At 50.8% G+C, this 27,193-nt stretch overlaps 13 protein-coding genes across 13 annotated transcripts; 6 read left to right on the forward strand and 7 right to left on the reverse strand.

The window, feature by feature from the left end:
• Positions 1-1,175: 1,175 nt before the first annotated feature.
• N7443_009338 (60S ribosomal eL39 domain-containing protein) lies at positions 1,176-1,657 on the reverse strand (the record flags this gene model as incomplete). The annotated part of the gene is made up of 3 exons (XM_056889394.1): positions 1,176-1,224; positions 1,371-1,471; positions 1,544-1,657. 3 exons carry the CDS (start codon positions 1,655-1,657, stop codon positions 1,176-1,178), a joined length of 264 nt encoding a protein of 87 aa, XP_056738696.1.
• A 1,318-nt stretch (positions 1,658-2,975) lies between these two features.
• Positions 2,976-7,093, forward strand: mdr1 (ABC multidrug transporter Mdr1; the record flags this gene model as incomplete). The annotated part of the gene is made up of 2 exons (XM_056889395.1): positions 2,976-3,365; positions 3,413-7,093. 2 exons carry the CDS (start codon positions 2,976-2,978, stop codon positions 7,091-7,093), a joined length of 4,071 nt encoding a protein of 1,356 aa, XP_056738697.1.
• Positions 7,094-7,560: 467 nt separating this feature from the next.
• On the reverse strand, positions 7,561-7,939 carry N7443_009340 (SWI5/SAE3 family protein; the record flags this gene model as incomplete). The annotated part of the gene is made up of 3 exons (XM_056889396.1): positions 7,561-7,720; positions 7,780-7,865; positions 7,916-7,939. The coding sequence occupies 3 exons, from the start codon at positions 7,937-7,939 to the stop codon at positions 7,561-7,563; spliced, it is 270 nt and encodes an 89-aa protein (XP_056738698.1).
• Positions 7,940-8,261: 322 nt separating this feature from the next.
• On the forward strand, positions 8,262-9,914 carry N7443_009341 (Ytp1 family protein; the record flags this gene model as incomplete). Its single annotated transcript, XM_056889397.1, has 5 exons — positions 8,262-8,372; positions 8,431-8,508; positions 8,575-9,417; positions 9,465-9,594; positions 9,643-9,914. 5 exons carry the CDS (start codon positions 8,262-8,264, stop codon positions 9,912-9,914), a joined length of 1,434 nt encoding a protein of 477 aa, XP_056738699.1.
• A 294-nt stretch (positions 9,915-10,208) lies between these two features.
• On the reverse strand, positions 10,209-11,555 carry N7443_009342 (E1 ubiquitin-activating protein AOS1; the record flags this gene model as incomplete). Its single annotated transcript, XM_056889398.1, has 4 exons — positions 10,209-11,126; positions 11,172-11,364; positions 11,411-11,468; positions 11,516-11,555. The coding sequence occupies 4 exons, from the start codon at positions 11,553-11,555 to the stop codon at positions 10,209-10,211; spliced, it is 1,209 nt and encodes a 402-aa protein (XP_056738700.1).
• Positions 11,556-11,826: 271 nt separating this feature from the next.
• On the forward strand, positions 11,827-13,794 carry N7443_009343 (uncharacterized protein; the record flags this gene model as incomplete). Its single annotated transcript, XM_056889399.1, has 3 exons — positions 11,827-11,829; positions 11,888-13,611; positions 13,671-13,794. 3 exons carry the CDS (start codon positions 11,827-11,829, stop codon positions 13,792-13,794), a joined length of 1,851 nt encoding a protein of 616 aa, XP_056738701.1.
• Positions 13,795-15,601: 1,807 nt separating this feature from the next.
• Positions 15,602-17,441, forward strand: N7443_009344 (Anticodon-binding; the record flags this gene model as incomplete). Its single annotated transcript, XM_056889400.1, has 3 exons — positions 15,602-15,608; positions 15,661-15,844; positions 15,914-17,441. The coding sequence occupies 3 exons, from the start codon at positions 15,602-15,604 to the stop codon at positions 17,439-17,441; spliced, it is 1,719 nt and encodes a 572-aa protein (XP_056738702.1).
• Positions 17,442-18,374: 933 nt separating this feature from the next.
• On the reverse strand, positions 18,375-18,919 carry N7443_009345 (hydrophobin family protein; the record flags this gene model as incomplete). Its single annotated transcript, XM_056889401.1, has 3 exons — positions 18,375-18,523; positions 18,576-18,807; positions 18,878-18,919. 3 exons carry the CDS (start codon positions 18,917-18,919, stop codon positions 18,375-18,377), a joined length of 423 nt encoding a protein of 140 aa, XP_056738703.1.
• A 1,505-nt stretch (positions 18,920-20,424) lies between these two features.
• N7443_009346 (uncharacterized protein) lies at positions 20,425-22,312 on the reverse strand (the record flags this gene model as incomplete). The annotated part of the gene is made up of 2 exons (XM_056889402.1): positions 20,425-21,656; positions 21,718-22,312. 2 exons carry the CDS (start codon positions 22,310-22,312, stop codon positions 20,425-20,427), a joined length of 1,827 nt encoding a protein of 608 aa, XP_056738704.1.
• A 1,373-nt stretch (positions 22,313-23,685) lies between these two features.
• N7443_009347 (uncharacterized protein) lies at positions 23,686-24,046 on the reverse strand (the record flags this gene model as incomplete). The annotated part of the gene is made up of 2 exons (XM_056889403.1): positions 23,686-24,003; positions 24,038-24,046. The coding sequence occupies 2 exons, from the start codon at positions 24,044-24,046 to the stop codon at positions 23,686-23,688; spliced, it is 327 nt and encodes a 108-aa protein (XP_056738705.1).
• A 206-nt stretch (positions 24,047-24,252) lies between these two features.
• N7443_009348 (Amphiphysin) lies at positions 24,253-24,534 on the forward strand (the record flags this gene model as incomplete). Its single annotated transcript, XM_056889404.1, has 1 exon — positions 24,253-24,534. The coding sequence occupies one exon, from the start codon at positions 24,253-24,255 to the stop codon at positions 24,532-24,534; it is 282 nt and encodes a 93-aa protein (XP_056738706.1).
• Positions 24,535-25,163: 629 nt separating this feature from the next.
• N7443_009349 (uncharacterized protein) lies at positions 25,164-25,466 on the forward strand (the record flags this gene model as incomplete). Its single annotated transcript, XM_056889405.1, has 1 exon — positions 25,164-25,466. The coding sequence occupies one exon, from the start codon at positions 25,164-25,166 to the stop codon at positions 25,464-25,466; it is 303 nt and encodes a 100-aa protein (XP_056738707.1).
• Positions 25,467-25,506: 40 nt separating this feature from the next.
• On the reverse strand, positions 25,507-26,349 carry N7443_009350 (MBL fold metallo-hydrolase; the record flags this gene model as incomplete). The annotated part of the gene is made up of 2 exons (XM_056889406.1): positions 25,507-25,928; positions 26,001-26,349. 2 exons carry the CDS (start codon positions 26,347-26,349, stop codon positions 25,507-25,509), a joined length of 771 nt encoding a protein of 256 aa, XP_056738708.1.
• Between the last annotated feature and the right edge of the window lie 844 nt (positions 26,350-27,193).

The following is a 27,193-nucleotide window of genomic DNA, read 5'->3' on the forward strand; positions in this document are numbered from 1 at the left end:
TATTTTAGCCAACTATTAAAAGATACCCTAGCGCTCCAATTAAATTAGTTGCTTAGCAGCCCCAAAGGACATGGTTATCTTTGCTCTTCATCATGGAATTATGAACCGGGCCTAGACCGGCTGCATAGGTCGATGCGGGAATATATTTAAGTTGAGTTATCTAGTTCAGCAGGAAATATATGGACATCAGTTTTGGGTATGTACCGATTCATTTGTAAGCTCGGCACCGTCGGCCGTCGGATATATTTTGGGTGTTCCAGTTTCAGGTTGAGATATTTACAAAATATGTGCGATGTTCTCAATTTTGAGACGCACATAACATGGATGTCCTTTCTCAAGTTTGAGATTCGTTTCGCAAAACTTGGAAGGTAGCGTAGGCTTCTGTATGGTTCCAGATTGAAGGGCGATGAAGGGCTGGACCTTTCGATAGAAAACTGGTGGGTGAGGTCGTTGGCGTTGGTGATGCCTAGGTGATTATGGCACCATGTCAGCGGGCGTGGGATGTTACCGATGTTTCTACAAACGAATGCTCCGAGATCCGGTGGACGCCGAAACAATAGTGGCCGTGGTTCTAAGTGCGTTAACCACAGGCTACTTGGTGTAGGGTCGAGGTCCAGAGGGTCGACTCTCATGCGAGGGGCCACGAGGGACATGTGGCTCTCATGAGGAGCAACCCAAGACCCAGGCCACACCGTATGACATAGCACAGTCTGACAATCTACAGTCTACATTGCCAGCGTGAAAACACCGACAAGCGCGCCACAGCAGTGCCCGTGCAAGTGAAGTGCAAGACAAAAGGGACGTCAATTCAATTCCATCAGATTTTTGTTAAAGAAAACCCTCCCGCCAACGGAAACCTGATCTCCGGCGAATGCTTGCCCAAACACCCGTAACCATTCCACCCAACATTCATAATATCATATGCGCTGCCTCTCGGTGGGCGTCAATCCCTTGAAAAATCATTGAGGAAAAAACAGTCAAGTCGGATATCGGCTTGTCGAATAATCCGAGAAACAGTTGCAGACTTGCGTAGTCCATCACTAGCGCACAAGTCGAGGGTTGGAAGATTCTTTTCGGGGCGGGCGTCACGTCATAACTAGCTTCATATCGAACACAACATCGGCGATTCGGAATCTGAGGGCGTGGATGGGTGCATAGACGGGCCTGGAATGCGCTTAGATACCCAGGCGGGTCTTGCGCCAGTGTCGTCGCTTGGCGTTGTATCTGTGGGATGCCTGTTAGTCGATTTGTCCGAAGAAATAATTTTTTTTTTCTGCTCGATATGTTGGACCGGTCGGGTTCGGGGGTAACCAGCGTCCTCTTTTCCTTCCGGTCCAACATTTCGAGAGCGAGAGCGAGTCGTGATTTACCTGATGGTGTTGCCGGTGCGCAGGCGAATCCACTGGGGGATGGGGCGGTTCTGACGCTGAGCTTTGGCAAGCTTTTGCTTGGTGCGGAAGGTCTTGTGGCTCTGTGGACGCAGGGAGAGTCAGCGGGGATAATTCTGTTGTCGAAGAGGTCGGGATATTGTGGTGTCACTAACCGGCATCTTGATGGCTTGGTCGCGACGGCGAGCTGGTTGGATGGGAGAAGTTCGACCTTGGGGTGCGGATGGTTTGTGTGCGGACAGGGCTTGGCTTCGCTTCGGCTGGGTCATGTGATGATATCATGCCTGAGGCCACTTGATGACATAATACTACATGACATAATTAGTTAATACGTTGTGCCTCAAAATAGGATCTTGGCCTAAGGCTGCAACTACCAGATTGGGAGCCAGCCGGACGGACCAAATTCGTCCGGTGTTCGTCCGTCACGTCATGCATTCCGGCCGAGGCGAGCATAATTCGTATCACATTGTGTAACCGTAGCCAAAGACCTTTTCACCAATACCCTCGACGGGGCGGTGTCGGTCAAAGGTCTTGGCTACGGTTATGTCACAAGTTTGAGTCTGATTTTACTGGGCGGGATTACATGACGACCCTAGTATGACCCGGGCCACTGCAAACTTTTAACCAGAGTGGTGCCTAGAGATGTACCACTACAGGATGAGGATCGAGATCAGGATCAGGATCAATAGCAACGGGGCCGGACATGGAACCACCGACTCCCCGAGCACTGGCCCAAAGCGTGCACCCGATGTTCATGGGCCAAATCCAGTGGTTGTGAGTGGAGGATCGCTTAATGACTTGCAGTGGGCCGTCATCTCTAGGCTTCCATAGGACGCTTCTATCACTAGTGATTTTTTGCTAGATTCAAGTCAAGGATCCGAGGCCGCGTCAAGTGAGGGTCCCGACTACAGTACTGTGAGTCAGAAAACCCACCTTCGTATTCGGACGGCGCATCATAGTGTGTCATTCAGTGTCGCAGAATTCGGACGATCCTCGATCATACCGTGTATCACCCGGAGCCTAATTTTTGTGACCTCCAAACTTTGGACTGTACGAAGTATTCCGTACCTAGATTCATAATGCATAATGCACGAAACTCCTACTCCTCGCGTACCACGAGGAGGCAGCAGGTGTTTATCAGGGGCTGAACGGTTAGGAGCACGATCCCCTACATGCCCTGGAGAGACAGGAGGGAATGTTCGAAGCGTACAGTATGCATAAACAAGCCGGAATCTGGAGCACCCGGCCCACTCTCCGAACCCCGTTTCTTTCCCTTCAAAATCTAGTCGATTGAATCCTCCCGTATACTATTTGCCGGTAGCTGGTCCGATCGCTTATTTCTTATCATTTGACAGCTGGCCAAAGGCTCACTTTTAATTGCCTCCTTCCATCCCTTCATTTTTTTCGTGTTTTACATTCTGCCTTAACCCCTTCCCGTCGATCTCTACCTACCTACCCTAATCCTCCAACTTTAATCTTCCCTTAATCTGCTCACGCTCTCTATACCCGAACGATTTCTGCATGGAGTGAAGTACCTCCACAAGTGGGCCTGTTATCGACAACTAGCCAACGCGCGCAACCGCCGCGATGCAGCAACCCGAAGAAGCTGCCATTCCGCTCGAAAAGCTCCCCTCCGAGGTGCTCGCAAACCCGAATACACATCACGATGACTTGGACGACATTGAAAAGCACGACCGTACCTTTGATTCCGGGTCGACTCTCTCCGCCAGTGCGCCCAAGGACGATAAGGATGAAAGCAAGAAAGGAAGCAACACCGCTTTGGCACTAGATGCCGATGCTCTCTATGCGCATTTGCCGGAACATGAAAAGGAGATCCTTAAGAAGCAGCTGGATGCACCCCATGTGAATATTTCCTTCTTTGGGCTCTACCGATATGCCTCGAAGATGGATCTACTCATTCTCGCGGTCAGCGCAATTTGCGCTATTGCTGCGGGTGCTGCTCTGCCTTTGTTCACTGTGAGTAGTGTGGTTAAGATGGACCTGTATAGCGCTAACCACTACAGATTCTCTTTGGTTCCTTGACCACCTCTTTCCAAGGGATCGAATACGGTACCACCCCGTACGACACATTCTACGATGATCTGTGCAAGAACGTCCTCTACTTCGTTTACCTCGGTATTGCCGAGTTCGTGACTGTCTACATCAGCACTATTGGCTTCATCTACACCGGAGAACACGTCACTCAGAAGATCCGTGAGCACTACCTGGAGGCTATCCTGCGCCAGAATATTGCCTACTTCGACAAGCTCGGCGCCGGTGAGGTGACCACCCGCATCACCGCCGACACCAACCTGATTCAGGACGGTATCTCTGAAAAGGTCGGCCTGACTCTGACCGCCCTTGCCACGTTTGTCACTGCATTCATCGTGGCGTACATCAAGTACGCACGTCTCGCCGGTATCTGTACCTCTACAATTGTGGCGCTGGTCGTCATTATGGGTGGTGGATCCCGCTTCATTATTAAGTTCGGCAAGCTTTCCCTAGATGCCTACGGTGCTGGTGGTACGGTTGCCGAAGAGGTCATCAGTTCGATTCGCAATGCGACTGCCTTTGGCACCCAGGACAAGCTGGCCAAGCAATACGAGGTTCACCTGCGCGTGGCTGAACGGTGGGGCATGCGCCTGCAGATGGCTTTGGGTGTCATGGTCGGTGCTATGTTCGGCATTATGTTCCTCAACTATGGACTGGGCTTCTGGATGGGATCCCGGTATCTGGTTGAGGGCAAGGTCAACGTCGGTCAGGTTTTGACTATTCTGATGGCTATCCTTATTGGTTCCTTCAGTCTGGGCAATGTCGCTCCTAACGGACAGGCTTTCACTAACGCCGTGGCTGCTGCTGCTAAGATCTTCAGCACTATTGACCGTGTCTCACCGGTGGATCCTACTTCCGACGAGGGACTCGTCCTCGACCATGTCGATGGCGATATCGAATTCAAGAATGTCAAGCACATCTACCCATCTCGCCCGGAAGTCACTGTCATGCAGGATGTCTCGCTCATGATCCCCGCTGGCAAGACTACTGCTCTTGTTGGACCTTCTGGCTCTGGCAAAAGTACTGTTGTCGGCTTGGTTGAGCGTTTCTATCTCCCCGTTGGTGGTAACGTCTACCTCGACGGCCACGACATCCAGGACCTGAATCTGCGTTGGTTGCGTCAGCAGATTTCTATGGTTAGCCAGGAGCCCATTTTGTTTGGAACTTCCATCTACAGCAACATTCGCCACGGTCTTATTGGAACCCGCTTCGAGAATGAGCCAGAAGAACGCATCCAGGAGCTGATCGAGAATGCCGCCAAAATGGCCAACGCACACGAATTTATCGTTGCCCTTCCCGAGGGCTACGAGACCAATGTTGGTCAGCGTGGTTTCCTGCTCTCTGGCGGTCAAAAACAGCGTATCGCCATTGCCCGTGCCGTTGTCTCTGATCCTAAGATTCTTCTTTTGGATGAGGCCACTTCCGCTCTGGACACCAAGTCTGAGGGAGTTGTGCAGGCTGCTTTGGACCGTGCTGCCGAGGGCCGTACTACCATTGTCATTGCTCATCGTTTGTCCACTATCAAGTCTGCCCACAACATCGTTGTCTTTGTCAACGGTGGCATTGTGGAGCAGGGTACCCACGACGTCTTGCTTGAGACCGCTGGTCCCTACTCCAAGCTTGTTGAGGCCCAGCGCATCAACGAGGAGAAGGAAGCCGATGCTCTTGTAGAGGAAGGTGACTCTGAATCCGACGAGGCTCTTGAGAAGAAGGAAGTTGCTCGCGTTCAGTCCGTTGCCAGCGCTGCCACCCTGATGAAGGACAGCGAAGAGGCCCGTGCCTCTGGGATGTTCGAGGAGGATATTCGCCGCGCCGATTCTCGCAAGTCTGTGTCAAGTGTCATCCTGTCTCGACGGAGCGGTGACCCCAAAAACAAGTACTCCCTTTGGACACTGATCAAGTTCATCGCTTCCTTCAACCGGCAGGAATGGAAATGGCTGGTCCTGGGTCTGTGCTTCTCCGTCCTTGCCGGTGGTGGCCAGCCCACTCAGGCTTTCCTGTATGCGAAGGCCATCAGCGCACTCTCTCTTCCCAAGGACCAGTTTGCTAAGCTCCGGTCTGATGCCGACTTCTGGTCTCTGATGTTCTTGGTGGTTGGTATCGTCCAGTTCATCACCTTCTCCACTCACGGTGTTGCTTTCGCTTTCTGCTCCGAACGCCTCATCCGCAAGGCCCGTAGCCAGGCTTTCCGCACCATGCTTCGCCAGGACATCAACTTCTTTGACAAGGAAGAGAACAGCACTGGTGCCTTGACTTCATTCCTGTCAACCGAGACCAAGCACCTTTCTGGTATCAGTGGACAGACTCTTGGAACTATTCTTATGACCTCGACCACCCTGCTTGCGGCCATTATCATCTCGCTTTCCTTCGGCTGGAAATTAGCTCTCGTGTGTATCTCTGTTGTGCCTGTTCTTCTCGCTTGCGGTTTCTACCGATTCTACATGCTTGCCGCCTTCCAGTCCCGCTCCAAGGTCGCCTATGAGAGTTCTGCCAGCTATGCTTGTGAGGCTACCTCTGCTATTCGTACCGTCGCGTCTCTCACCCGTGAGACGGACGTCTGGGGTGTTTACCATGGCCAGCTGGAGAATCAAGGTCGCGCCAGTCTCATCTCGGTATTCAAGTCATCCCTGCTTTATGCCATGTCCCAGGCCTTGGTCTTCTTTTGTGTTGCCCTTGGTTTCTGGTATGGAGGTACTTTGCTCGGTCACCACGAGTACACCATGTTCCAGTTCTTCGTCTGCTTCAGTGAGATCCTGTTCGGTGCTCAGTCTGCCGGAACTGTCTTTTCCTTCTCACCCGATATGGGCAAGGCCAAGAACGCTGCCCACGAGTTCCGCAAGCTGTTTGACCGTCGTCCGGTCATTGACACCTGGTCCACCGAGGGCACAAACATCGAGACCTTGGAGGGTCACGTTGAGTTCAAAGATGTCCACTTCCGCTACCCTACTCGCCCCGAGCAACCCGTCCTCCGCGGCCTGAACCTCAGCGTCAAGCCTGGACAGTACATTGCCCTGGTGGGACCCAGTGGTTGTGGAAAGAGTACAACCATTGCTCTCCTCGAGCGCTTCTATGACGCCCTCTCTGGTGGTGTCTATGTCGACGGCCACAACATTGCCGACCTAAACCTCAACTCCTACCGCAGTCACCTGGCGCTGGTTAGCCAAGAACCCACTCTCTACCAAGGTACCATCAAGGACAATATTCTCCTCGGCATTGACGCCGACGATGTCCCCGAAGACGAGCTCGTCAAAGCTTGCAAAGACGCCAACATCTACGACTTCATCATGTCTCTTCCCGATGGCTTCCACACCGTCGTCGGTAGCAAGGGTGGCATGCTGTCTGGTGGCCAGAAGCAGCGTGTGGCAATCGCCCGCGCCCTCCTGCGTAACCCGAAGGTCCTCCTTCTCGACGAAGCCACCTCCGCCCTCGACTCCGAGTCCGAAAAGGTCGTCCAAGCCGCGCTTGATGCTGCCGCTCGTGGCCGCACCACCATCGCCGTTGCTCACCGTCTCAGCACGATCCAAAAGGCCGACATCATCTACGTCTTCGACCAGGGCAAGATCGTCGAGAGCGGCACTCACACCGAGCTGCTCCGTAACAAGGGCCGCTACTACGAGCTCGTTAACCTGCAGAGTCTGGGCAAGACTCACTAATTCCCTTACCCTATATGCTACCTCCACCTTTCTACTTTCCCTTTCCCACCTTGCTGCCTTGCCATCTTCTATCTCTTTACTACCTGATCCACCTCTTCACCACCTCTCCTACTATTTGCCATGAGTTTTGCATACATACCCAAACCTACCTTTGACCCTCTATATTCTCCACCTGTTCTCGTTTCATCTTACGATCTCTATTCATTGTATTAATTTCTTCTCTTCTCTTTTTTTGATAGAGCGGAGTTATTGACGGCATTGACCGAGAAAAGTCGCATAGAAAATGAATGTTATTTCGGATCGAATCATTGCATCGTAATCGACTCTTAATTCATAACGTAGTTTCTTCATCAGTCATCGTTCATCACTCACCACTCATAAAGGATACTGCATCCACCCCCTTGACTGTAATGAATTCCCAGGCTAAAGACCCAAGGGGATTCATTTACCCCTAATCATAACCAGACCTAATCTCCTTCCTTCACCCCAAACTCCCTCTCGACCTCAGCCTGCCGCACACCCCTCGCATCAGCAATCAGCCCCAGAAGACCCTGGGCTGTATCCTTGACTTCATTGTACTCGTGCAGAAGCCGGATATGCCTGTTCACGATGATCGATGGGTCAAGTCTAAGTATCAGCAGTTAATCAAAGTCTAGACAGCTTGTGACTCGTGAGGTGATAAGTACTGCAGCTTAGAACGAATCTCCTCGACTTCGACTTCCATTTGGAACTTTTCGCCTTCGAGTTGCGCAATTGACTCGCGGAGGGAGTTCTGTTCCATGTTAGTTATGTAGTTGCCTGTATAGAGGTAGAATTAGGGACCAGTCGTGAGGCCCGCCCGTCCATTGTGGGTCTCGCGTTCCGTGTGAGTCTTGTATACGCGTTCGCCAATCAGGACCAGATGCTGAGTAATTTCCAGGAACGGAATCACCGTGATGAAGTGGCGAGGTACGAAGTCAGCGGAAGTTGAAGTCAATAAACAGTCAACTGGCAATCTGAGGATAGCAAAAAGAAAAGGAACAAGAACTAGAAATAGAAATGGAAAATGTTGTTTCGTTGAAAAGTGACCAAATTCAGTGTTAATCGGAACCTCCGGATTGGCACAAGATCGGCCCCGTTACCCTCCCCGTTTCGTTTCCTCCCCTTCTTTCTTCCAACCACCACCACCATGCAATACCGCCTCCTCCCCCTAGCTGCTCTGGCTTTGGCCAGTGTGGTTTACGCCCATGGAGGCCACGAGGCTGTCCCCGAGGGGTCCACGGTTTCTTTAGATCCTATCGTACGTGTTCTTCTCGTCCTGATCTCCCCATGCGGACCCCGCTGACTTTACCGTACAGGACTCTACGCTATGGGTGCATATGATTCTGATGGGTCTTTCGTTTGGAATCATCTTTCCGACTGGAATGGTTCTTGGTGTATGTCTCTTTCTTTCTGGTGTGGTTATTGGTGATGGTGATGGGGTGGGCTAATGCTGGGTATAGATTGTTCGTTCGCGCTGGCACGTCCCCGTTCAAATCGTCGGAACCGTCATCGCTGTCGTCGCCTATTTCATCGGTCATGCGCACAAGGGTCGCCAGTTTGGGCCGAATGCCCACGCCAAGTTTGCGAACTGGTTGATGCTTGGTTTGGTGGCGCAGGTTGTGCTGGGTTGCTATCTCAAGTTGCATCTTGAGAAGGCGGGACAAGCTAGGATTCGCTGGATCTTCGTGATGGCTCATGGTATTCTGGGCAAGGTTATGCCGGTTGTCAGCTGGGTGCAGATGCTGTTCGGTGGTATTGCTGCGCTGGGCTTCTGCCAGGGTGACCACCTTGGACAGTGTGCGGCGCACTTTATCATGGGCAGTGCGTTCATCGGATATGGAATTCTGTTGACTATTCTCTTGCTGGTTGGACAGTTCTGGTTGCGGAGGACTGGGCGGAGTCAGGAGTTCTTCGACTCACTTATTATTGCGGCTTGGGGATGCGTTAACACCTTTACTGAGCACCACTGGGGTGGTCCGTGGGTGCACAACGATCTGCAGCACACTACCATGGGAATTGTCTGGTGGTGCGCTGGTCTGTTGGGTATGTGGTTGAGCCGAAGCCGCAATGGTCGTCCTAAGCGCAACCTCATTCCTGCCATTGTCATTGGCCTCACTGGGTATGCCATGTCGGCGCATGCGCAGTCTCTGATGATCAGTACTATGATCCACTCGATCTTCGGATACACTCTTATGGCGGCTGGTTTGACTCGTATCATTGAGATCTCGTTTGTCCTGCGGGATAAGCCAGCGGTCAGCATGAGTGGAACCGACCCCAACAGCTTCCAGTACCTGACACCATTTGTACGTGCCCTACCTTCATTTTGGGGAGCGTCGACTAACTCTCACAGTTGCTGTACGCCTCTGGCTTCCTCTTCATGGGCGCCACCGAGGAGCAAATGCAGCTTCTCGCTGATGCAGGCATCACCCACGTCTCATACATCCTGATCCTCTACAGCATTGCCTTTATGCTCTTCCTCTGTATGTCCATCTACCCGCCCCTCTACAAATCACCACTAACCCACCTAGTCGTCAACGTCCTCCTCCACATTTACGCCGTCCACGCTTGGCCCGAAGGCGAGCCAACAGACGCTCAAGAAGGCAAATACGCCCACGCCAACGGCCGATCCATGAACGGACGCGCCCGCACTCAATCCGAGTCCCAGCGCGTCCAGGACGCCGAGGCCTTCGAGCTTCAGGGCCTGATCAGCGACGAGGAGGAAGAAGAAGAAGCCGAGTCCTCGATGGGACCGAAAAAAGCCACCGATGAAGAAATGGCCAAGGAGACCGCCCACCATTAGGGCATTATTAGATTGTAATCACCGCCATCTGCATCATTATTTCAGGCGTTGGGTTTGGTTTGCTGTGGTATATGAGTATGTAATTCCAATGGACATATACACGTTTTAAATTTCGGACCATAAGAAAGAGAAAAGCCCCGGAAGGGTAATGGAATGGTTGTAGTCAAATGTATTCTGCTAATATCGTACACAAACATGATTCATGGCCCTAAGGCTCTATCTAAAATGAAATTCGTAAATCAAAGAATCTTAACGCCCACCCCTTAACTAGCAAGTCTAGTTCCCTCTAGCGGCTCACTCAATAACCGTCGGTTCAACATTAACGTGACCAGCAGCAGCCCCATTCCCACCCATAGGAATAGGATTCCCAACGGGCGGCACAGCCCCAAGACTCTCCATGCCCATCTCAGGCGGGAAGAACGGATGAAGTGAATAAATTGGGCCAATTGACTTCTCCCCGTCGAAAAGTAGCATATTCTGCAATGGCTGCTCTCTCGCAGAAAGAACATTAATGACGTCTTGCGCAAGCGATCCACCCAAGAACGCCGCGACGGGACTAAGTTCACAGCCTAGATTCTGGAGAAAATTGCGCAGGAATGCACTATCCAGCGACCCCATGTCGAGCTTGAGTTCCTGGTGAACTTCGCGCGCGAGCTTGGTGAAGCTTTCCAGGTCTGCGTGGTTGAATGTGGGCTTGCGGCCTCCGGAGAGTTTTTCGAATTCCCATAGTGCGCGCAGACAGGAGAGGAGGGGCGTCACTTGCTTGCGGCGCCGGGGGAGACGGGTGTAGTCTTCTGGTAAAGGGGATGTATTGGCCAGGAGGAGAGGGGAGTATGTTTCGCGCTTTGTAACTAGTTCGATTGTCTTGTCGCCTTCCTTCTTGGTGGTGACTTTGACGATGCTGCGGGTTTGGGTCTCGTGGATTGCGGAAGGGATGTTGGATTTGCTGCGCTCGATGACGAAGTCGTGGGTTATTAGATCGGCGAAGACGTAGCCGTAGAAACCGTGGAGCCCGGCGGCGTAGAATGGTTTGTTGGCTAGACGGCAGGCTGCGTTGATGGTGTTGTTGGTTTCGTAGTCTAGTTCTGTGGCAATTGTGACATCGAATTGGGCGAAGAAGTTTGGCTGTTTGGTGCGAATATCTGAGGTGTCGATGTGCAGTTTCACGCGCGGGTTCATCTTGTGGATTTGAGGACCGGCGACTTCGGCGCGCTAGGTTCGTTAGAACCGCCTTTTCGAAGAGGGTGATTGACTTACATTCTTTCCCTCTTTGATGATATCCTCGTTTCTGTGCGCCTCCTCCAGGAAGAATTGCGCATCGAGATCGGCCTCGGTAACGGGTTCATGGTCGATAATTGTGAGCGAGCCAATACCGGCGAGAACCAGGTTCTTGGCTACTTCATTTGCGAGAGCTTTCACAGTGACGAGTAGAATATTTGCAGACCGAATTCTGCGACCTCGTTAGTATTGTTCCTCTCGCGCCTTGAACAACGTACTTCTCTTGGGCATGGACTCCCCAGAGCCGGATCTGTCGGTCGTACAAGGCGATTTCGTCTGGATACCAATGAGCATTATTCTTCCAACAGGTTCTTGAGACATACCAGCGCTGATCGCATTTCCATTCTCAGCTGGTTCTGCCATCTTGATCGCGAAGTGAAAGTGAAGAAGTGACGAGGCTCGAGCTCTCCCCACACGAGCGATGATCTAATGCGGATCACGTGCATTCGCGATAACCAGCGTTCGTCGAGGAAGACGTGTACGACTCCAATCATTGCGTTATCTCAGCCTGTTTGATCTTTCCTGGCCCTGTTTTGGGTCTTGTTTCTCTTTGATGTGATACTGTTCTCCACGGTCGCCTCTGTCAACAGGTAATCGTCGTCCAAGTGGTACCTGTCTTGACTAACCCACCGCCATGGTATGTTTCATGACGTTGGTTACTGCCCGAACCTTGTGGACTAAACCATCAAACACAGTCAGGGAACTACGACTATCCCCCTGCCTCTTCCCGTCGCCCGTCCCGTCCTAGTGGCTCCGCTGAACCATCCGGGCTCAGCGAACGCTATCCCCGAACCCAACAACTCATCGAAGCGTTGACCTCGCAAGGCACTACCTTCACGAGCCAGGACGACCCGGTTCTGGATACACTCTTATCAGAATTACGATTCAGAGGAGATCAAGCCTCTGCAAGTCTCGATCAGCTGCTGGACCCTAACACCGCCTCGGATCAGAACGACGAGACCCCGCGCGAAAGTCCACGCTCCACTCTCAGGCCACCGCCACCCATAGGACATCTTGACTATCTTCGCAATTTGATCCAGTCCGAAAGCAACCGAGCTAATGCAGACGACACAAATCGTGCACTAGAGACGTTGAACCAACATATCGAAGAGCACAATCTTGACCTACCCCGTATCAATCGCACCAACGTGGCTCAAGTGGATGCCGCGGCCGAACGCCAAATCCAGCAGTTACGAACCGACATAGACTCTAGACACACCTCACTTATCGACCAGCTCCGAGCGGAACGGAATCGGCATCGGCGTTCATCTCCAAGCCCACTTCCGAACCAGGAGCCCTACCCACCGATCAGCAGAACCCTCCGACGCCGTTCCTTCCGACCTGATCTCCGAGGAATCTCGACACTCAACGAAACTCTCCCAACTCCATCCCTCATGCCTCAGCCGGCTCACACCGGCCGCGATGGCCGCGGACGGCAAAAGCGGCGGAAGTTGGAGACGGATGATAATCGTGAGGGCATGCGTGGGTTCAACTATGGACAGTATGGGCAGGTTGTTCCCGGCGCTCTGAAGATGGAGATTGCTAGCTGTGATGGAGGGAACTGGGACCCAGGTTCAGAAAGCTCGTTCCCGGAAAATGTCCTCCGGAATGACCAGACTGTCTACTGTACCGGGTCTGATCGGTGCAACCTGGTTCTGAGACACCGCGGCGAGGCACCCTTCTGCTTGAAAAAGATTGTCATCAAGGCACCCCGCACTGGATTTGATTCTCCTATTCAAGAAGGCATGGTTTTTGTCTCTATGACATCCGATGAGCTTCTCGCCCGGACCGCCCAATACCAGATCCAATACTCTAGCGCACGTCGCCGTCGCCGCCCTCGTCGTACAGGCTTACAACCATCCCAGGAGTACCTGCACGCCTTCCGATCTCCTCTTCAATCACTGGAGCGAACAGTGCTTATGGGGCCTGATTCGAACACCGCGCCAGAGGAGGACGAGCCCACAGACCGAAACGCAAATAGCCCGCAGGCCGAGTTCCGCGTTACCACAGAGTACGATGAAATTTCCGAGGAAAACGTCTTCATTGACCGTGAAGACGAAGACGAACCGTCCATCACCGAGCTCGAGCGAATCCAAGAAGATGACCTCCTGTGCTCAGATACCGATGAGAGCGTAAGCGATGATGACGACAACGACGATTCCACAATGAGCACTTTCCACCGCCGCCGCCTTGAACTACAGCGCCGCATCGGGAATATGCGCCCACAATATTCCGACCCGACTTCACGCCGCCGCCAACCTCCAAGCCTAGTCGACCCGCTCCCTCCCCAACAACACACAACGTCTGGATCTAACGGGGCTACGCATGGAACCGCCGACGCGGAAGTGATGAAACCACATGCCCGATTTTTCATTGAGAGAGAAAAGAGCATGGTCAGCATTAAGTTTGATCCGCCTCCGTATGTTTTGTCCCTCTCCCTTCTGTATTATTTCAGCAATACTAACTGTGCCATTCTAGGTCGGGCCGCTTCATTCTAATCAAACTGTGGAGTCCCCGCAGTGATGGCAATATCGATATCCAGAGTGTCATTGCTCATGGATATGCTGGCCCAAGATACTTCCCCAGCGGTGGATTCCGATGAGCTTCTTTTGGTTCCTTTGAATTGACTAGAATTTTTACTTGATGACTGATGCTTGAAATGATGATACGACTTTCGTTCTGATAGATCTATTCCTGAGCATGAATCAGTAGATGAAAGGATAGGTTTGCTTGGCGCTAAACTAAACTTCCGACTGCTTGAGGTGTCGAGGGCTTGTATGTTGTATGCTCGGTTCTGGCCGATGGCACGTGACCATCCAAGACCTATATCCGATGTCGTATATGGAGGAATATGGAGGAATACAAGTATCTGTCCCTGTAGTGAGGCATCCACCCATGCATGCTCCGTGATCATAGAGAAATCCAGTAATACACCCATCAAGGCCCGAAGAGCAAATCACTCACCCGAGGCATTAAACAGGCCGAGACAAGCTCAAGCAAGACAAAGCCAGAAATCAAGGCAAATAAGCAAAGAAGAAAAAGCACAACCAGTATAAATCCTGAGGTTCGATGTAACCGCCATAACCACTGTGAATCATGAAGATCTAGGCTGGCAAGTCGTGCAGCAGTGATGGCCCATTTACCAACTACATCAGCCCCTCGATCAAGAGCAACACATTAGGCCTGATTCTACGCCATGTAGGTCTCTTACGGGGTACTTTTGGTCTAATTACTGCCCCACTGGTTTTATTCTGTCCACTGATCTGTCCTTCTCGCAGCCCACTTGTTTACTAATCTTCCCAACGTGCCATGCTAGTCCTATCTTGGTGCTTCTTTTTTCGAATACGACGTCATATTATCCGTCCACTGAGCTATTTTTTTTTATTTACCGGTCATCAACAATTTACGTTTACCTCATACTGTAGAATTAATGACTATCAAACTCTTGGAAGCGTTGGCCTACTCATCCTTCACTTTTTATGTTTACGCTGTACCCTGCTCTGATTGAATTTAAAATTAGAGCTCGTATAACTGCCAGCTCAACACCTTGGCGCGGCTGAAAGACGACTCGAAAAGACAAGCAAAAGCGAATCTTGGCAGGGGAGGTGTTACTTTGAGGCTGTTCGGACATCCGAAAAAGGCAAAGCGCTAATGCCGGCGCGGAGCGACGAGGCTCCGATCACGTCAACGCCAACGTTCGGCTCCGGATCTCCAAGACTTTCCGCACGTCTCTACGATGACATGTCTCACTAGGTAATTTCGGACAATAGTGCACATTGTCTTATGTTCGGAGACTTTATCCCAGAATGCGGGTATACTATACCAACGGGACAGCCCGAGATCTACACCATTCCAACCCTGGAAAGTGAAAACGACAATCCCCAACAACTCCAGATCCTAAATCTAATCAAACGGGTAAACCCACCGGTGAAGTCCGTGCCAAGTCGTCATTTCCCCAAGGTCATCCGAACGGCCTTAGGTCAGCGCACCACGTGTTTTCAGGTACCCGGACGTGTCCACGCTCGAACTATTGACTGTGGCGTCTCACCAGAGACTTGGACCCTGATTGTAGCCTCCTATTTGCCGGCAACGCCAATTAGCCTGTTCGCTTCCCTAGTTGTCTCAGCAGCTTGATGATGACTGGCTTGTGGATCCACTGCTAGGGTAATCTGGACCGACGGGTCGCTTCGGACATCATGGGCGGGACTTGGCATCCTTCTTGGCATTGGAATGAATTCACTCCGTTATAAGAGGATGGTGGAGGCTTCGTAGAGTTAGGAAATCTTTTTCGCCTCCGTTGTGTGGCTGTCGTTCTTTTTTTTCCAACGCTGTTTGGGTCCGTTCATTGAACAATACACTCTTTTTGATACTAAAATTTTTGAAACTACGTTCTTTCATTACCTACTATAATGCATTGTCAGTGTGCTCGGGAGTTCATATGCTGGGTATTGACTAACTTCATTTCTAGTCAAACAATCATGGCAGGCTCTCCTGCCTCTCCTGCTCGCAGGCTCAGCTACCGCTTCCTGCTCCGCGAAGGAGGTCAACCTCGTTCAGAACCCTTCCTTTGAAGATGGACTGAATCATTGGAGAGTCTCAGGCGACTTGAGTGTTGTGAGCAGCTCCAGCGCAGCTGACGGCCACTACTTCTTGTACGGCTCCCATTGTATCCCATTGTATCCCATTGTATCCCAAGAAAACCAGATACTAACAGCAAACAGGGAGAACCCCGCCGGCTTTCCGGACAACGAAGTCGGCCAGAGCATCAATGGCCTCGTGAGAGGACACACCTACAGAGTGAACGCCAAATGGCGCGTCAACCCCTCGTCATCCACAGGCGAATGTCTCGTGTACATCGCCACCAACGGCAACCCCATTGCCGTGAAAGATATTACCATCAATGAAGCCGGCACGGACTGGCTCACAGTCTCCGGCCCCTTCATTGCCTCCGGTGCCAGTCAGGATATATACATCTCGACCTTATGCAGACCGGACATCGTTACCAAGGAGAACCCGCCCTTCGTTATGGACCTGGATAACGTCGAGATTCTTACTACCGTTTCCACTTGCTCTAGCAGTGCGGTTCCTTCTTCCACTCCTCTTGCATCCAGCCAGAGCGTGTCTAAGCCCTCTTCAACTCCCTTGCCTCAGTCGAGTGCTTCGTCCCAGGCTCCTTCTGTTTCGTCTTCGTCGCACCTTGTGACTGTTACTTCGCGTCCTCATCCTCCTCGTCCTTCGAGTACTATCTCTCGCAGACCTATTAAGCCGTCTAGCTCTGCTGCTGTTAGCTCGTCTGGGATTCCTACTGTTACTTCTACTGTTGGTCCTCAGCCTAGTGGAGGCGCTGGCAACGGATCTGACAACGGATCTGGCTCAGGTAACGGCTCTGACTCAGGTAACGGCTCTGACTCAGGTAACGGCTCTGACTCAGGTAACGGCTCTGGCTCTGGCAACGGATCTGGCTCTGGCAATGGCAATGGATCTGGCAACGGATCTGGCAACGGCAATGGCAACGGCAATGGCAATGGATCTGGCTCTGGCAACGGATCTGGCAACGGATCTGGCAACGGTAATGGCAACGGTAATGGATCTGGGAACAATGGTTCGGGCAATGGCTCGGATTCTGGCTCTGAGCTTACCACCTCAACTGTATTCACCACCCGCACCTCGACTGTCACTGCCTGTGCTGCCACGGTGACCAACTGCCCCGCCAGAAGCACCTACGTGACCACCGAGACAGTCCTTGTTTCCACCACTGTGTGCCCTGTCGCCGATGCCACTACTACCGGCACTGGTGGTGCTATTACTATTGGATCTCCTTCTGCTTCTAATGGTGGCCAAGGTCCCCAGTACACCACTGAGACCATCTTGACCACCCGTGTTGTTACTGTGACTGCTTGTCCTGCCACCGTCACTGACTGCCCTGCCCGCCAGAAGACTACTTCTGTGACTACTGAGACCCTCGTTGCCAGCACCAGCGTGTATCAAGTCACTCCTACTGCAGCTCCTGCCCCTGCGCAAACTGCCGGTGTTGGCGCCAAGCCCAGCTCTGGTTCGAACTCTGGTTCCAACTCTGGCTCTAATTCTGGTTCCGGCTCTGGATCTGAGGCAAGCAACACCAACACCGCTGCTCCCCAGGTCACTGCTCCCGCAACTCTGGGCGGTAACCAGGTCCCAGTGGTGACTATTCCTGTCACCAAGATCGTCACTGTTTATGCTTGCCCTGCGGAGAAGAAGTCTCCCTTCTAGATGATGGTCAAGCATGAGTATCATTTCGGAACTTGTATTACGATAAGCGTGCTGTTATTGACCTTTTATGTGGCTATCTAGACTATACCTGGATACGCCCCTAGTCGCGGGGGCGAGATCAACTTCAATCGATATTCTATTAGAATCTTCCGCCTACTGTATTTCACTTCTTATACCGGAATTCCGATCATTTTGCTCTAACTAGGAGTTGGTGTCTCTCCGCCTTCAACGCTTCAGCAATCCAAGTAGTGAAGTCAGAAATTTCGGCTACAAATGTAGAGCACGGCGGGATACGAGTATCAGAGGACAGAAGCCGACATTACTTGTTTAGAAAACTCCTCTCACTTTTAAACTTATTTTAGTGTTAAACTCTCTTTATCCTAGTTCGACCCAAACGTGACTACATGGTAGATCAATAGATATATCTGGAAAGGGGAAAATTATCCGACTGTCCGGAAAAGTCTAGGCTCATACACTAACTGAATACCCACTAACGAAATCCCTTCCGCATTGCGGTTAGCCCATACGAAAAGTCGAATTGATTTTGTGTAAGACTGTAAATCTGGGTTTGATTGTATTATTAAGAGAATCAACGGGTACCGCTTAAGAACGAGGGCCGTTTTGTTTTACGCGGTGTTTGGTATGGTGGTGTCCGCTTATTTCTCTGAGCTTTTGAATTATGGTATAGCTGCTGTCTACCCCATTTGTTCTTCACACATATGTTCCTTGGATCCACAAGTCTTTGTCTCCCGATCAAATAAATCGGATGGGCTCGAGGAATTCAGAGCTAATAATACATAAACCAGTTGCCAATTGCCCGCTGGTCACGCTCGATAGTGGATAACAATGCGAACTCGCATACCTGACAGCCTCAAAAAGATCGGCGTGTAGATCGTTATGTCCAATATTGCGCCAGAAAATAGGATAGACTACCTAAATAATGGATCCGAGAGCAACGCAGGGCAGGCCAACACCGGCAAGGTCCGAGTTGGCTGACGAAGGGGAATTCTGGCAGCAGGCAATGTTCTGCTTGCATTTCTGATTGATCAAGTCCTGGATGGGGACGGCAATGAGAATGGGGACTGTAGAGATTATTAGCGGACGATCAGCTGAGAGTATTGCGGGGTAGCTTACTCTGGAGATCCAACTTGGAGCACTGGTCGAACAGACCGACACCATCGGCACCGGAGCCTGCTCCGATGAGGTTGGATAGAGTACCACCGAGAATGCCAGAGTTGACGTCGGTGGTATCACCAGCATAGGTGGCTTTGTTGCAGCAAGAGAGCTGAGCCTGGTCACCGCACTTGGCCTGAGCCTGCTTGATGGTCATATTGTCGGGGACGGGGAACTTGATGTTGGTGTTGCCCTTGTTGCCGATGCCGTTGGCGTTACCAAAACCCCCCAGCGGAGGGGCCAAAGGAGGGGAGGGCACAGACAGTGGCAGCGAGGCCAAAGACAGCGGTGAAGGTGAGCTTCATTGTGTATAGGTTTGGATGTGAGTAAGAACTTTAGGGATTTAAAGAAGTCCTTGAAGAGTAGAGGAGAAGATGCAAGAGAGTGACACGGGATGGGAAGAAGGCGAATTACTGTGCTTATATACATCCTGTGGAGGTCCAGAAGCAAGTTAGACCACTTTAATCTCTGTTTATCCGTTGTCCAGACATTCTTTCCGTCTCTACGGAATGCGATTCTCAAAGTAGTGGAATGGAGACCACCCCCTTTCCGCGCCCACAGTCCAAGAAACGTTCTCCCTGAGACCCCTGGCGTGGATCTACCGAGCCAATCATTAACTGTTCCTGGCGACCGAGCATTCCTCTGCCAGGCCCAGAGACAACCGGGGCCACATTCCGGTGGCTTAGATCTTGGAGCATGTGTTCAAATCATAGAATTATAGAAACCTTGGCATTTTCGGACAAAGCTCGTAGCGGCCGGTCTTTGTTGAGCCGCTACCGCGCTCCACGTAGGCGTCATCGCAATGATTTCTCTAGTCAACTTCAGCTCTCCAAGTCCGCAGTAGACGAACTTGAGGAATGTGTGACTAATCCAATCAAGCTGGCTCTTTGTATAGATACCCCGGGAATCATTTTCTAATGGTGCGGATTTGTTCCCGATCTGCAACAACCCTCATATTATAGGTGCACGACAACAATAACAATCCTTAACCTTTATCTTATTCTATGGCCGAAACTACATCCATTGGTTGCGTGAACGTGCATCTCAGCAAGCTTTGACGGCGGGAACCATATAATCAGTTCACCCAAGGAATTGGAGGAGCAATAAGCTCGGATCTGGTGAAGAAGCACTCTACAGTATAAAAAAGATTGTCTAAGTTTCGAAATATACAGTATCATGCAAACCAGCAAAATTTGCAAGTCCTATCCTGTTAATTGCGACGGGCAGATTGATGAGGCAAGTAGGACGGAAAGAATAAATGATAAATATAGTGATCCCATTCCTCTATCGAAACACCGAAGTCCATCCGCACCTATTGAAGACCCCGGACGTACGCAAACGTGATCTTGACCAAGCATCTCAAGCCAGGAGAAGACAAGTATCGCAAATATGATATCTACACAGGTGCCCTGTGGATACGAAGATTGAGACGGTATATGGCCAGATCTTTTCGCCTGCAGGGATTAAATTGGCAGTTCTTGGCTCAGTTTGACAAAACGCCGGGTGGGACACTGGTGCCCTCAATCGTTGGGTCCGTCAGGCTGTTGAGGTTGCTCATTGCTGAATATGTATTAGTCTCATCATAATGCCTTTCTTCACACCAACATGCATGACTGACTTTGTGGGCTTCTTGGTGGGTTATGGGTTGTGCTTGTGGGAAAGGGAGAGGGAGAGTGGTGTGAGAGAAGTGAAGTTTCAAAGTGGGACCCTTGGGATGTTCTATGTTTGAAGCAAGAAAAGCAAAGGCCATATTCAAACACTGAGGATAATAGTTACTACCGCTGGTGATCACAGCAGGAAAAAATCAAAATCAAACTGGCAGCTCAATCGACACATCACCTCCAAGCTTCAACCGAATTGACTGTAGTACATCCGCCATGCTCATGACTACTCCTACCACACCATGGTCGTTTCTCACACCTGCAAACAGCAAACCATTGACCACCCCATTATTGTCTAGGACAAAAGAGCCAGAGTCTCCGTTAGCAGTGAAATCGGACTGCTCAAAGTCTGTCTCTGTCAATTTCTTGTTGATGACCATGAACTCCTCAGTCCGGTAGACGTTCAGATCCATTGCATCCCCATTTTCATTCCACCTCGTAGCACTGTGCCAGTTGCATACAGCCCGAGGACCATGGCAGATCCCCGAAGTAACTCCACTTGTGCGGCCGACCTTTGTGCAGAACTGGCCATCTTGTAAAAATCCGAACTCTTCAATGATGGTACCGGGACGCCACGGAGCAACAGACTTGTACTTCCATGGCTGTGCATTCTCGGGGATGTCGAACATGATATTTGGACCGAAGAGTTTCCTGCCATGTTCGGACACACGGACAAAAGCCCAGTCCATCATACGCATATTTAACATTGCTTCACCAGAAGCAAGTACCAAATCTCCTATAACATGTGGCATAGATTCGGCTGGTCCTTGTACTGCCGCTAACTCATTGATTTCATCATCAATAAAACGCAGTAATGTTTGATAACCGGGTCTGGGTTCAGCACCAATGAGCTGTCTGTCCTCGATCATTGTCATCACTTCGACCCTCCGGGCATCTAATGTCTCCAACTTGTCGATGATATCAGGCACAGTTTTATCTCGGTCTATCTTGGAGATAGACTCCATTCGGACAGGCTTGGATGGGAGACGATCAAAAGTCGCTCCGAAGCGATTCAGGTCCTCAATAAAACCCTTGTCATAGACGGTTGACAGTGATGGTTTAGTGACATGATAATTCGTGAGGAAACCTCGGTGTAGTACTCCATTATGAGTCAGATTCACCCATCCGCCCAGTGTCCCTGTTATGTCTTGTCCATGAATACCGATCGAGAATCCCATTCGCGGTACCACACTAGGTGTCAATCGGTCCAAGAATGATCGTCCAGGTGAGCCCGAGGATGATTCCCCAGGTGAGTCCAGGAAGTTAAGACTTCCAGGTGAAAACTCCACCTCGACAGGCCCACCGTTTGAGTGTGGTAACGTCAATGTAATGATTTCCACTCTCAATGCAAACCAGTCGGCTTTGGTCTCCGCTTCGACGACTATAGAGATTGCTGGCAATGCCTTACTTTCAACACGCCCGACACTATATGGACAAAGTACGTGCCACTTTTTGGGGGATCGCCCGATCGAGGGCCTGAATGATCTTCCCCTTGGCTCGCTCAAACGCGATGACCACCGCATCGGTCTTGGAGAGGTAGAAGAAAGAGGGACAGTGATGCAGGTTGAGATCAATGATCTCAACATGGATTCCAGGGTGGTTGTTATGGCGGAGTATTCGGATTAAGTCATCCTTTGCAGGACCAAAAGAGAGTGGTGATGGGTTAGTGTCGTCTAAAACCACGCGGAGCAGGTCGATCTCCCGATCACCTCCAGGGTAACCTGGCTTCCACGCAGTGATAGTCTCGACCTGCGTAGTGGCGGGGAATTCGTGGAAGTCGAGAACATTATGGATTTGGCTCATGATGGGCCGCAAAGTGTGATCGAGTCGCTCAGAGTATTTGACGCGTACGGGGTAGGGTAGAGGGTCAACCATGCTGCTGCTGCGGAAAGGGTCACAAGCAGCAATGTATTTCCCAAGTGACATTTCCCCTTCTGCGTCTTCAGAGTCACGGAGAAGCCGTCTTCGCTTGCGTGGGGAGGGGGGAGGACTTAGGAGCCCCGATGGCTGGTGGAGGTCGGGCGCTGGGAATACCATTTTAGATGGCTGACGGTAAGCAGTTGTGCAGCTGAAGGGAGGTAGTAAGGTGAGGGGAAGTAAAGCAGTGAGATGTAATGAGGGAGGAACTTTGGCGGTAATGGATGTGTAGGATAAACAAAGCTTAGTAGCAGGAGCGAAACCATGGAAGGAGCTTTAGTAGTGTGGGCCGGTAAAGTCTAAGATTGGAAACTTCATGGTGCGCTGGTATGAGGGTCTATACGCTTATATTTTACTAGATATGGCATGGAGAATTCTATTCTGTCGTTCGTACTGTACTTATACTGTACTTGCGCTATACTAGCGTGAATACTACACGAATATCACGCGAATTACCACCTCCCATAACTTCCTCTTATAAGAAAAGGCGTTGACTTGGTCCCTTAGAAGAACGTAATAATCAAGAGACTAGCTCTAGCCTCATCTTTTCCTCTGAATAAAATAAAATAGATTTTATTTCTCTGAACTATAACAGTGAGCAGAAGCTCTGTTCTGCATTTACTTCTAATAATCTGCCACCTTTCAAATCAATAGTACTAGTAATATATATGTTTTCTAGGCACTGGCTCGCTGATGTGCACATGAGATCTGTTCATGTTGAAGATTACTCTTCTCTAGATATCTTCAAACCTCGACCGCTATTCCCTCGATCGTTCTTTCTTCTCTCCCGAACAGACTTTCTATTACTCCTAGGTCTGTCACCAAGGGCCCGGTCACTTAAGTAAGAATACAATCACTCCTACCTGTGCTTCAACCATTACATCAACTATAAAATCGGGTATAACGAATGTAGAATAGGTGCCTATGCACCATCGTAGAGGCCAGTTGATATATTAACTCGCTTACTTGTTTGCATACGCACGGAGGGATCCCTTCAAGAAGAAGGAGCTGGATCCCTCTAAGAGAACAAACTTTTAGTCTGATATCATGGAAAGAAAGCAGCACGCTCTGTATTCTAGTCGAATCTAAATTAAAATTAGAATGATATAGTAGTTCACGCGAGTGGGGCAAATAACGAACATGATACCAACTTCTTCAACATCGACTGCACCCCCTGTGTCGATCCATTGAGGTGAGCGACAACAATTGCAAGTTCGGACACGCAAAGAGCAGGCTTTGTAGACTGAGAAGACGATGGCTCGGAGCCTTCTTTATTCCCCAGCCCAGATGGACGACCGCCTGCAGTGATCGCACCTGGGAAAGTGCTATCGAGACCATCGTGGTCCCATCTTGATCATGTAACTCCAACGTTGGGTGTCATGGTTGTGCAGAGAGACCCTCGATCACCTCCCCCGACAGACTTACAGGTCCTTCTAATCTGATCGTGTAAGTTGTCAGCCAGACATCAACATTATCCTCCCATCTGTAGAGTCTTACATCACGTTTCGAACATTGGGAAGCCGGTTGATCACCTCCCATGACGCACCAAGACCTCGTGTGTCGATATGCGACAGAACGACTTCACGGACATGAACCCGGGGGGTATTGCCATTCTCGTACCTCAATCGAGTGATCAGGACATCCAGCGCAGAACGACGGGCACGCGTTTGTCCCCGCGCGCCACTGTCTATAGACGGGGCACAAGCGGGGGTGATCACCACTGTCCGGTAGAGGGCGGGGGTTGTGAGGAAATGAAACTCTCGTGAGGCCAGATATACGTTGAACAGATCATGACGGTTCTGGACAGCTAACTAGAAGGGTTCCATAGTGGGTTACTCAACGGACCCTCGTCATAGCGTCGGAGATAACGCAGCAGACCAGTTAGAAGATGAGATACCAAACATCCGGAGACAGTCTTCACGAGGCCCTTGCCGAGTGCAGGGCCGACTATAAGAAGGGCCGATGCCCCTTCACTCCAACCCCATCCCTCTTCTTCCCTGCCGCCCCGAGTAAAGAACCACAGTCGCCCATGTCGGCCAAAGCGAATCTTTCAAGACAGGATGAGTACCATCGAGCAGTGCCCTGCCGAGGCAAATGACACAATCGTCTCGTTTCTCAACTTGCGCGATATTTGCAATCTCCGCCTCACGAGCCGCGGCCTGGCACTCAGGGTCTCCGCAGCCCCGTCTCTCGGAGCCCACCTGGAGCAAAGACAGGTCGATGTTACAGAGCGCAGCCTCCGGGCCGTAGCCGAGGCAACAGCAAAGCCCGGCCGACTAGGTTGCTTCATTGACGACTTGGTACTGGTCGGCGTGGTGAACAACACCAAATTCCTTACGTAAGAGGTTAAGTATGCTGCAGAGGGCACAGGGCAGCGCGCAAAGGCACAGCAGGACCTCGAAATCCTGACTCGATGGCAAACAGAGTACGAAACCCTGCATGCGTCTCGCGGTGATGCCCTCCTGCTGAGTCAGATATTACCATAGCATGGCTGTTTACTTCCTCGCGCGTCTCCCAGTGTTATGAGCTGGGTCATATTTGAAGAGATTAAGGCCGAAGGTTGTTTCCTCGTCATAGAGTCTGACATCACCTCTATCCAACGCCACGTATGTTATGTCTTTCCAGCGTGTTTGATTTTGCAGTTTTGGTACCAGATTACCGACAACAGTCCGAATCTGGTCCCATTGAGCTGAGTAGGAGCCACCTTCGTTAGCATTCCAAGCCTCTGTTGGACGTAAAAGATAGGCCTTGATATAGTCGTTCTCGACGAGGCCTTAACAATCTGGCAATCTGGCAAGAGGTCACTTCCCTCTACCACCACTCCCGTCCTTACCTAAGTGACTTGCCTAAAAAGATCAAGTCAGGTCATATACTGAGACTCTTAGATAATCGGAGAACAAGGAATAGGGATATCAAATGAAAAGATTGAAATCAATGACCTCCTGGTCTTGTACATTGAATTAGGCCCAATATGGCTATCAGTACAAGTATGCTCACGTCACAACAAGCAACGGGCGTCAGCTTATTTGTCCCACAATTGGCGCTCCCGGATAGAGTCTATAGCCTTCTTACTCGCCATAAACTCTTCAAAATACTCTCTACGACCCTGAAACTCAAGGACCCCGTCCTCCCTCGAGTAACTGTCCCGTGGATGCCCGGACATGTCCGACGAGTCCTTGCGCTCGACCTGCCCGGTCGCGACTTTATAGAGGAATGCGTCTACCTCGGCCAGGAAGTCGGCGGCGTCTATGCTGGGGGTGATGTGACTGCATGATATCTTTGCGTGTTGTTCTGTTCTTGTCAGTCTCTTGTGGTTACGGCTTATGTGAGTGGTCAAGCTCACCTGTCTCGGCGTTGAATCGTCTGACGAGCTGCCTCAATTTGCCAATCGACTCGCTATACTTGATGACGCTCTGTGTTTCAAAGAAGAAGATGGGCGCGTACTGGTACATAGAGTCGCCGACGAAAAGTATTCTCTCGCGTGAGTCCCATATGGCAACTTCGTCAGGCGTGTGGCCGGGTGTATGGTACACCGTCAGGCCGAGATCGTGTCCAGCATTGTCAACCACCTGCTGGCCGTCGCTGCACCAATTTGTGACTGTGTATTCTGGTGTTTTAATATTGAGTTTGTCACAGAGAGACGAGCTTGGTAGTCGGGTTGGGCTGAGATAGACTTTGTCGTAATCGCTGGCCCAGACGGTATTGCCGTGCGTCTCGACAAACTGCTCGATGCCGCCTTAAGATGTTAACAAGAAGAAATGTATTTAAAGAATCCAACCGCTAAATACTTTAATAGCATGGTACTCACTTATATGATCAAAGTGGCAATGTGTGCAAATAATAAGATACTCCCTCTCCCCACCAGAGTTGAGAGGAGCTTCGCCGTTGTCATTCACGGGAACCGTCTCGAGGAACCTACGTAGCGACCTGAGCTCAACGCTGGGATCGCGCGCCGCGCCACCGCACCCGGTGTCTATGAGCACAAAGACAGTTGGGTAAACCTTGGCGTATATTATAGGCATCTCGAGAAACTTATCGTCCTCGACGATCTGAAACGTGGTGCCATTGAGCCTGCTGGCTGTGAAACATGTCGAGCCGGGGTTGGTGGGCTCGGGCGGCGAGGTGGCCGCCTGTCTTGGAATCATACCGATACACATTTCAAAAAGAGCAACAGTATTCTCGGAGCATCAGAAGCTAAAGCGAAATGACTGTCTATGAGTTGTACTTGGAAGCGTGGCGGATGAGGGACACTAGGTAGGACCCCGCAGAACAGCAAGAGGCTATGAATGCGGGGAGACAGAATCTGTTGGTAAGTGACGTATACAGCCAATCAGCGATGTCAATAAATCTGCCATTGTATTACCCCTGAATCTGGCAATTTATAGGGGAAACTAGTTTACATAAGAAATATAGTATGCGGAAAATCAGTATCTCATAACTATGCCGCAGACCAGAAAATGTTGCCTCCTGGTTCTCAGTTATTCCACTCTTCGAGCATACTTGACATTTCTTCGGTTGCCAGAAAGTGCATCCGCTATTTGTAGCATTGCGTCTACGGTAGCCTAATGAAATCCGCCTAGATCGGTATCATTTGAACTAGAAGTCTCTTAACGGGAAGAACCCTAGGTTGTAGGATTCTCACCTACTCACCTAGTTCTCACCCGAATTCTCATTATACCTATTGCGCACTTGCCCTTCTCACCCTGGGTCGCGTAACTCTCAAGGCGGCGCTTACCTAGTCTCACCTAGGCGTATATATTTTACGTCTGACCTCTTTTCAGCACATACGACCATAGGGTGTGGAGAACAGGGCTTCCCGTCCGCTCAGCCGTACTTAAGCCACACGCCGGCAGGTTAGTAGTTGGGTGGGTGACCACCAGCGAATCCCTGCTGTTGTATGTTTTTAATTTTTTAATTTTGCTTTTCGCGTTTTACTGGAAACGGAGATAGTAGGTCTCGCGTCACGGAAAGAATGTCGCATAATCAATCAGAATGAATTCT

The sequence above is a fragment of the Penicillium atrosanguineum genome, assembly GCF_028827265.1.
Source record: "Penicillium atrosanguineum strain IBT 20685 chromosome Unknown utg000007l_segment0_segment0, whole genome shotgun sequence".
Taxonomy (NCBI): Eukaryota; Fungi; Ascomycota; class Eurotiomycetes; order Eurotiales; family Aspergillaceae; genus Penicillium; species Penicillium atrosanguineum.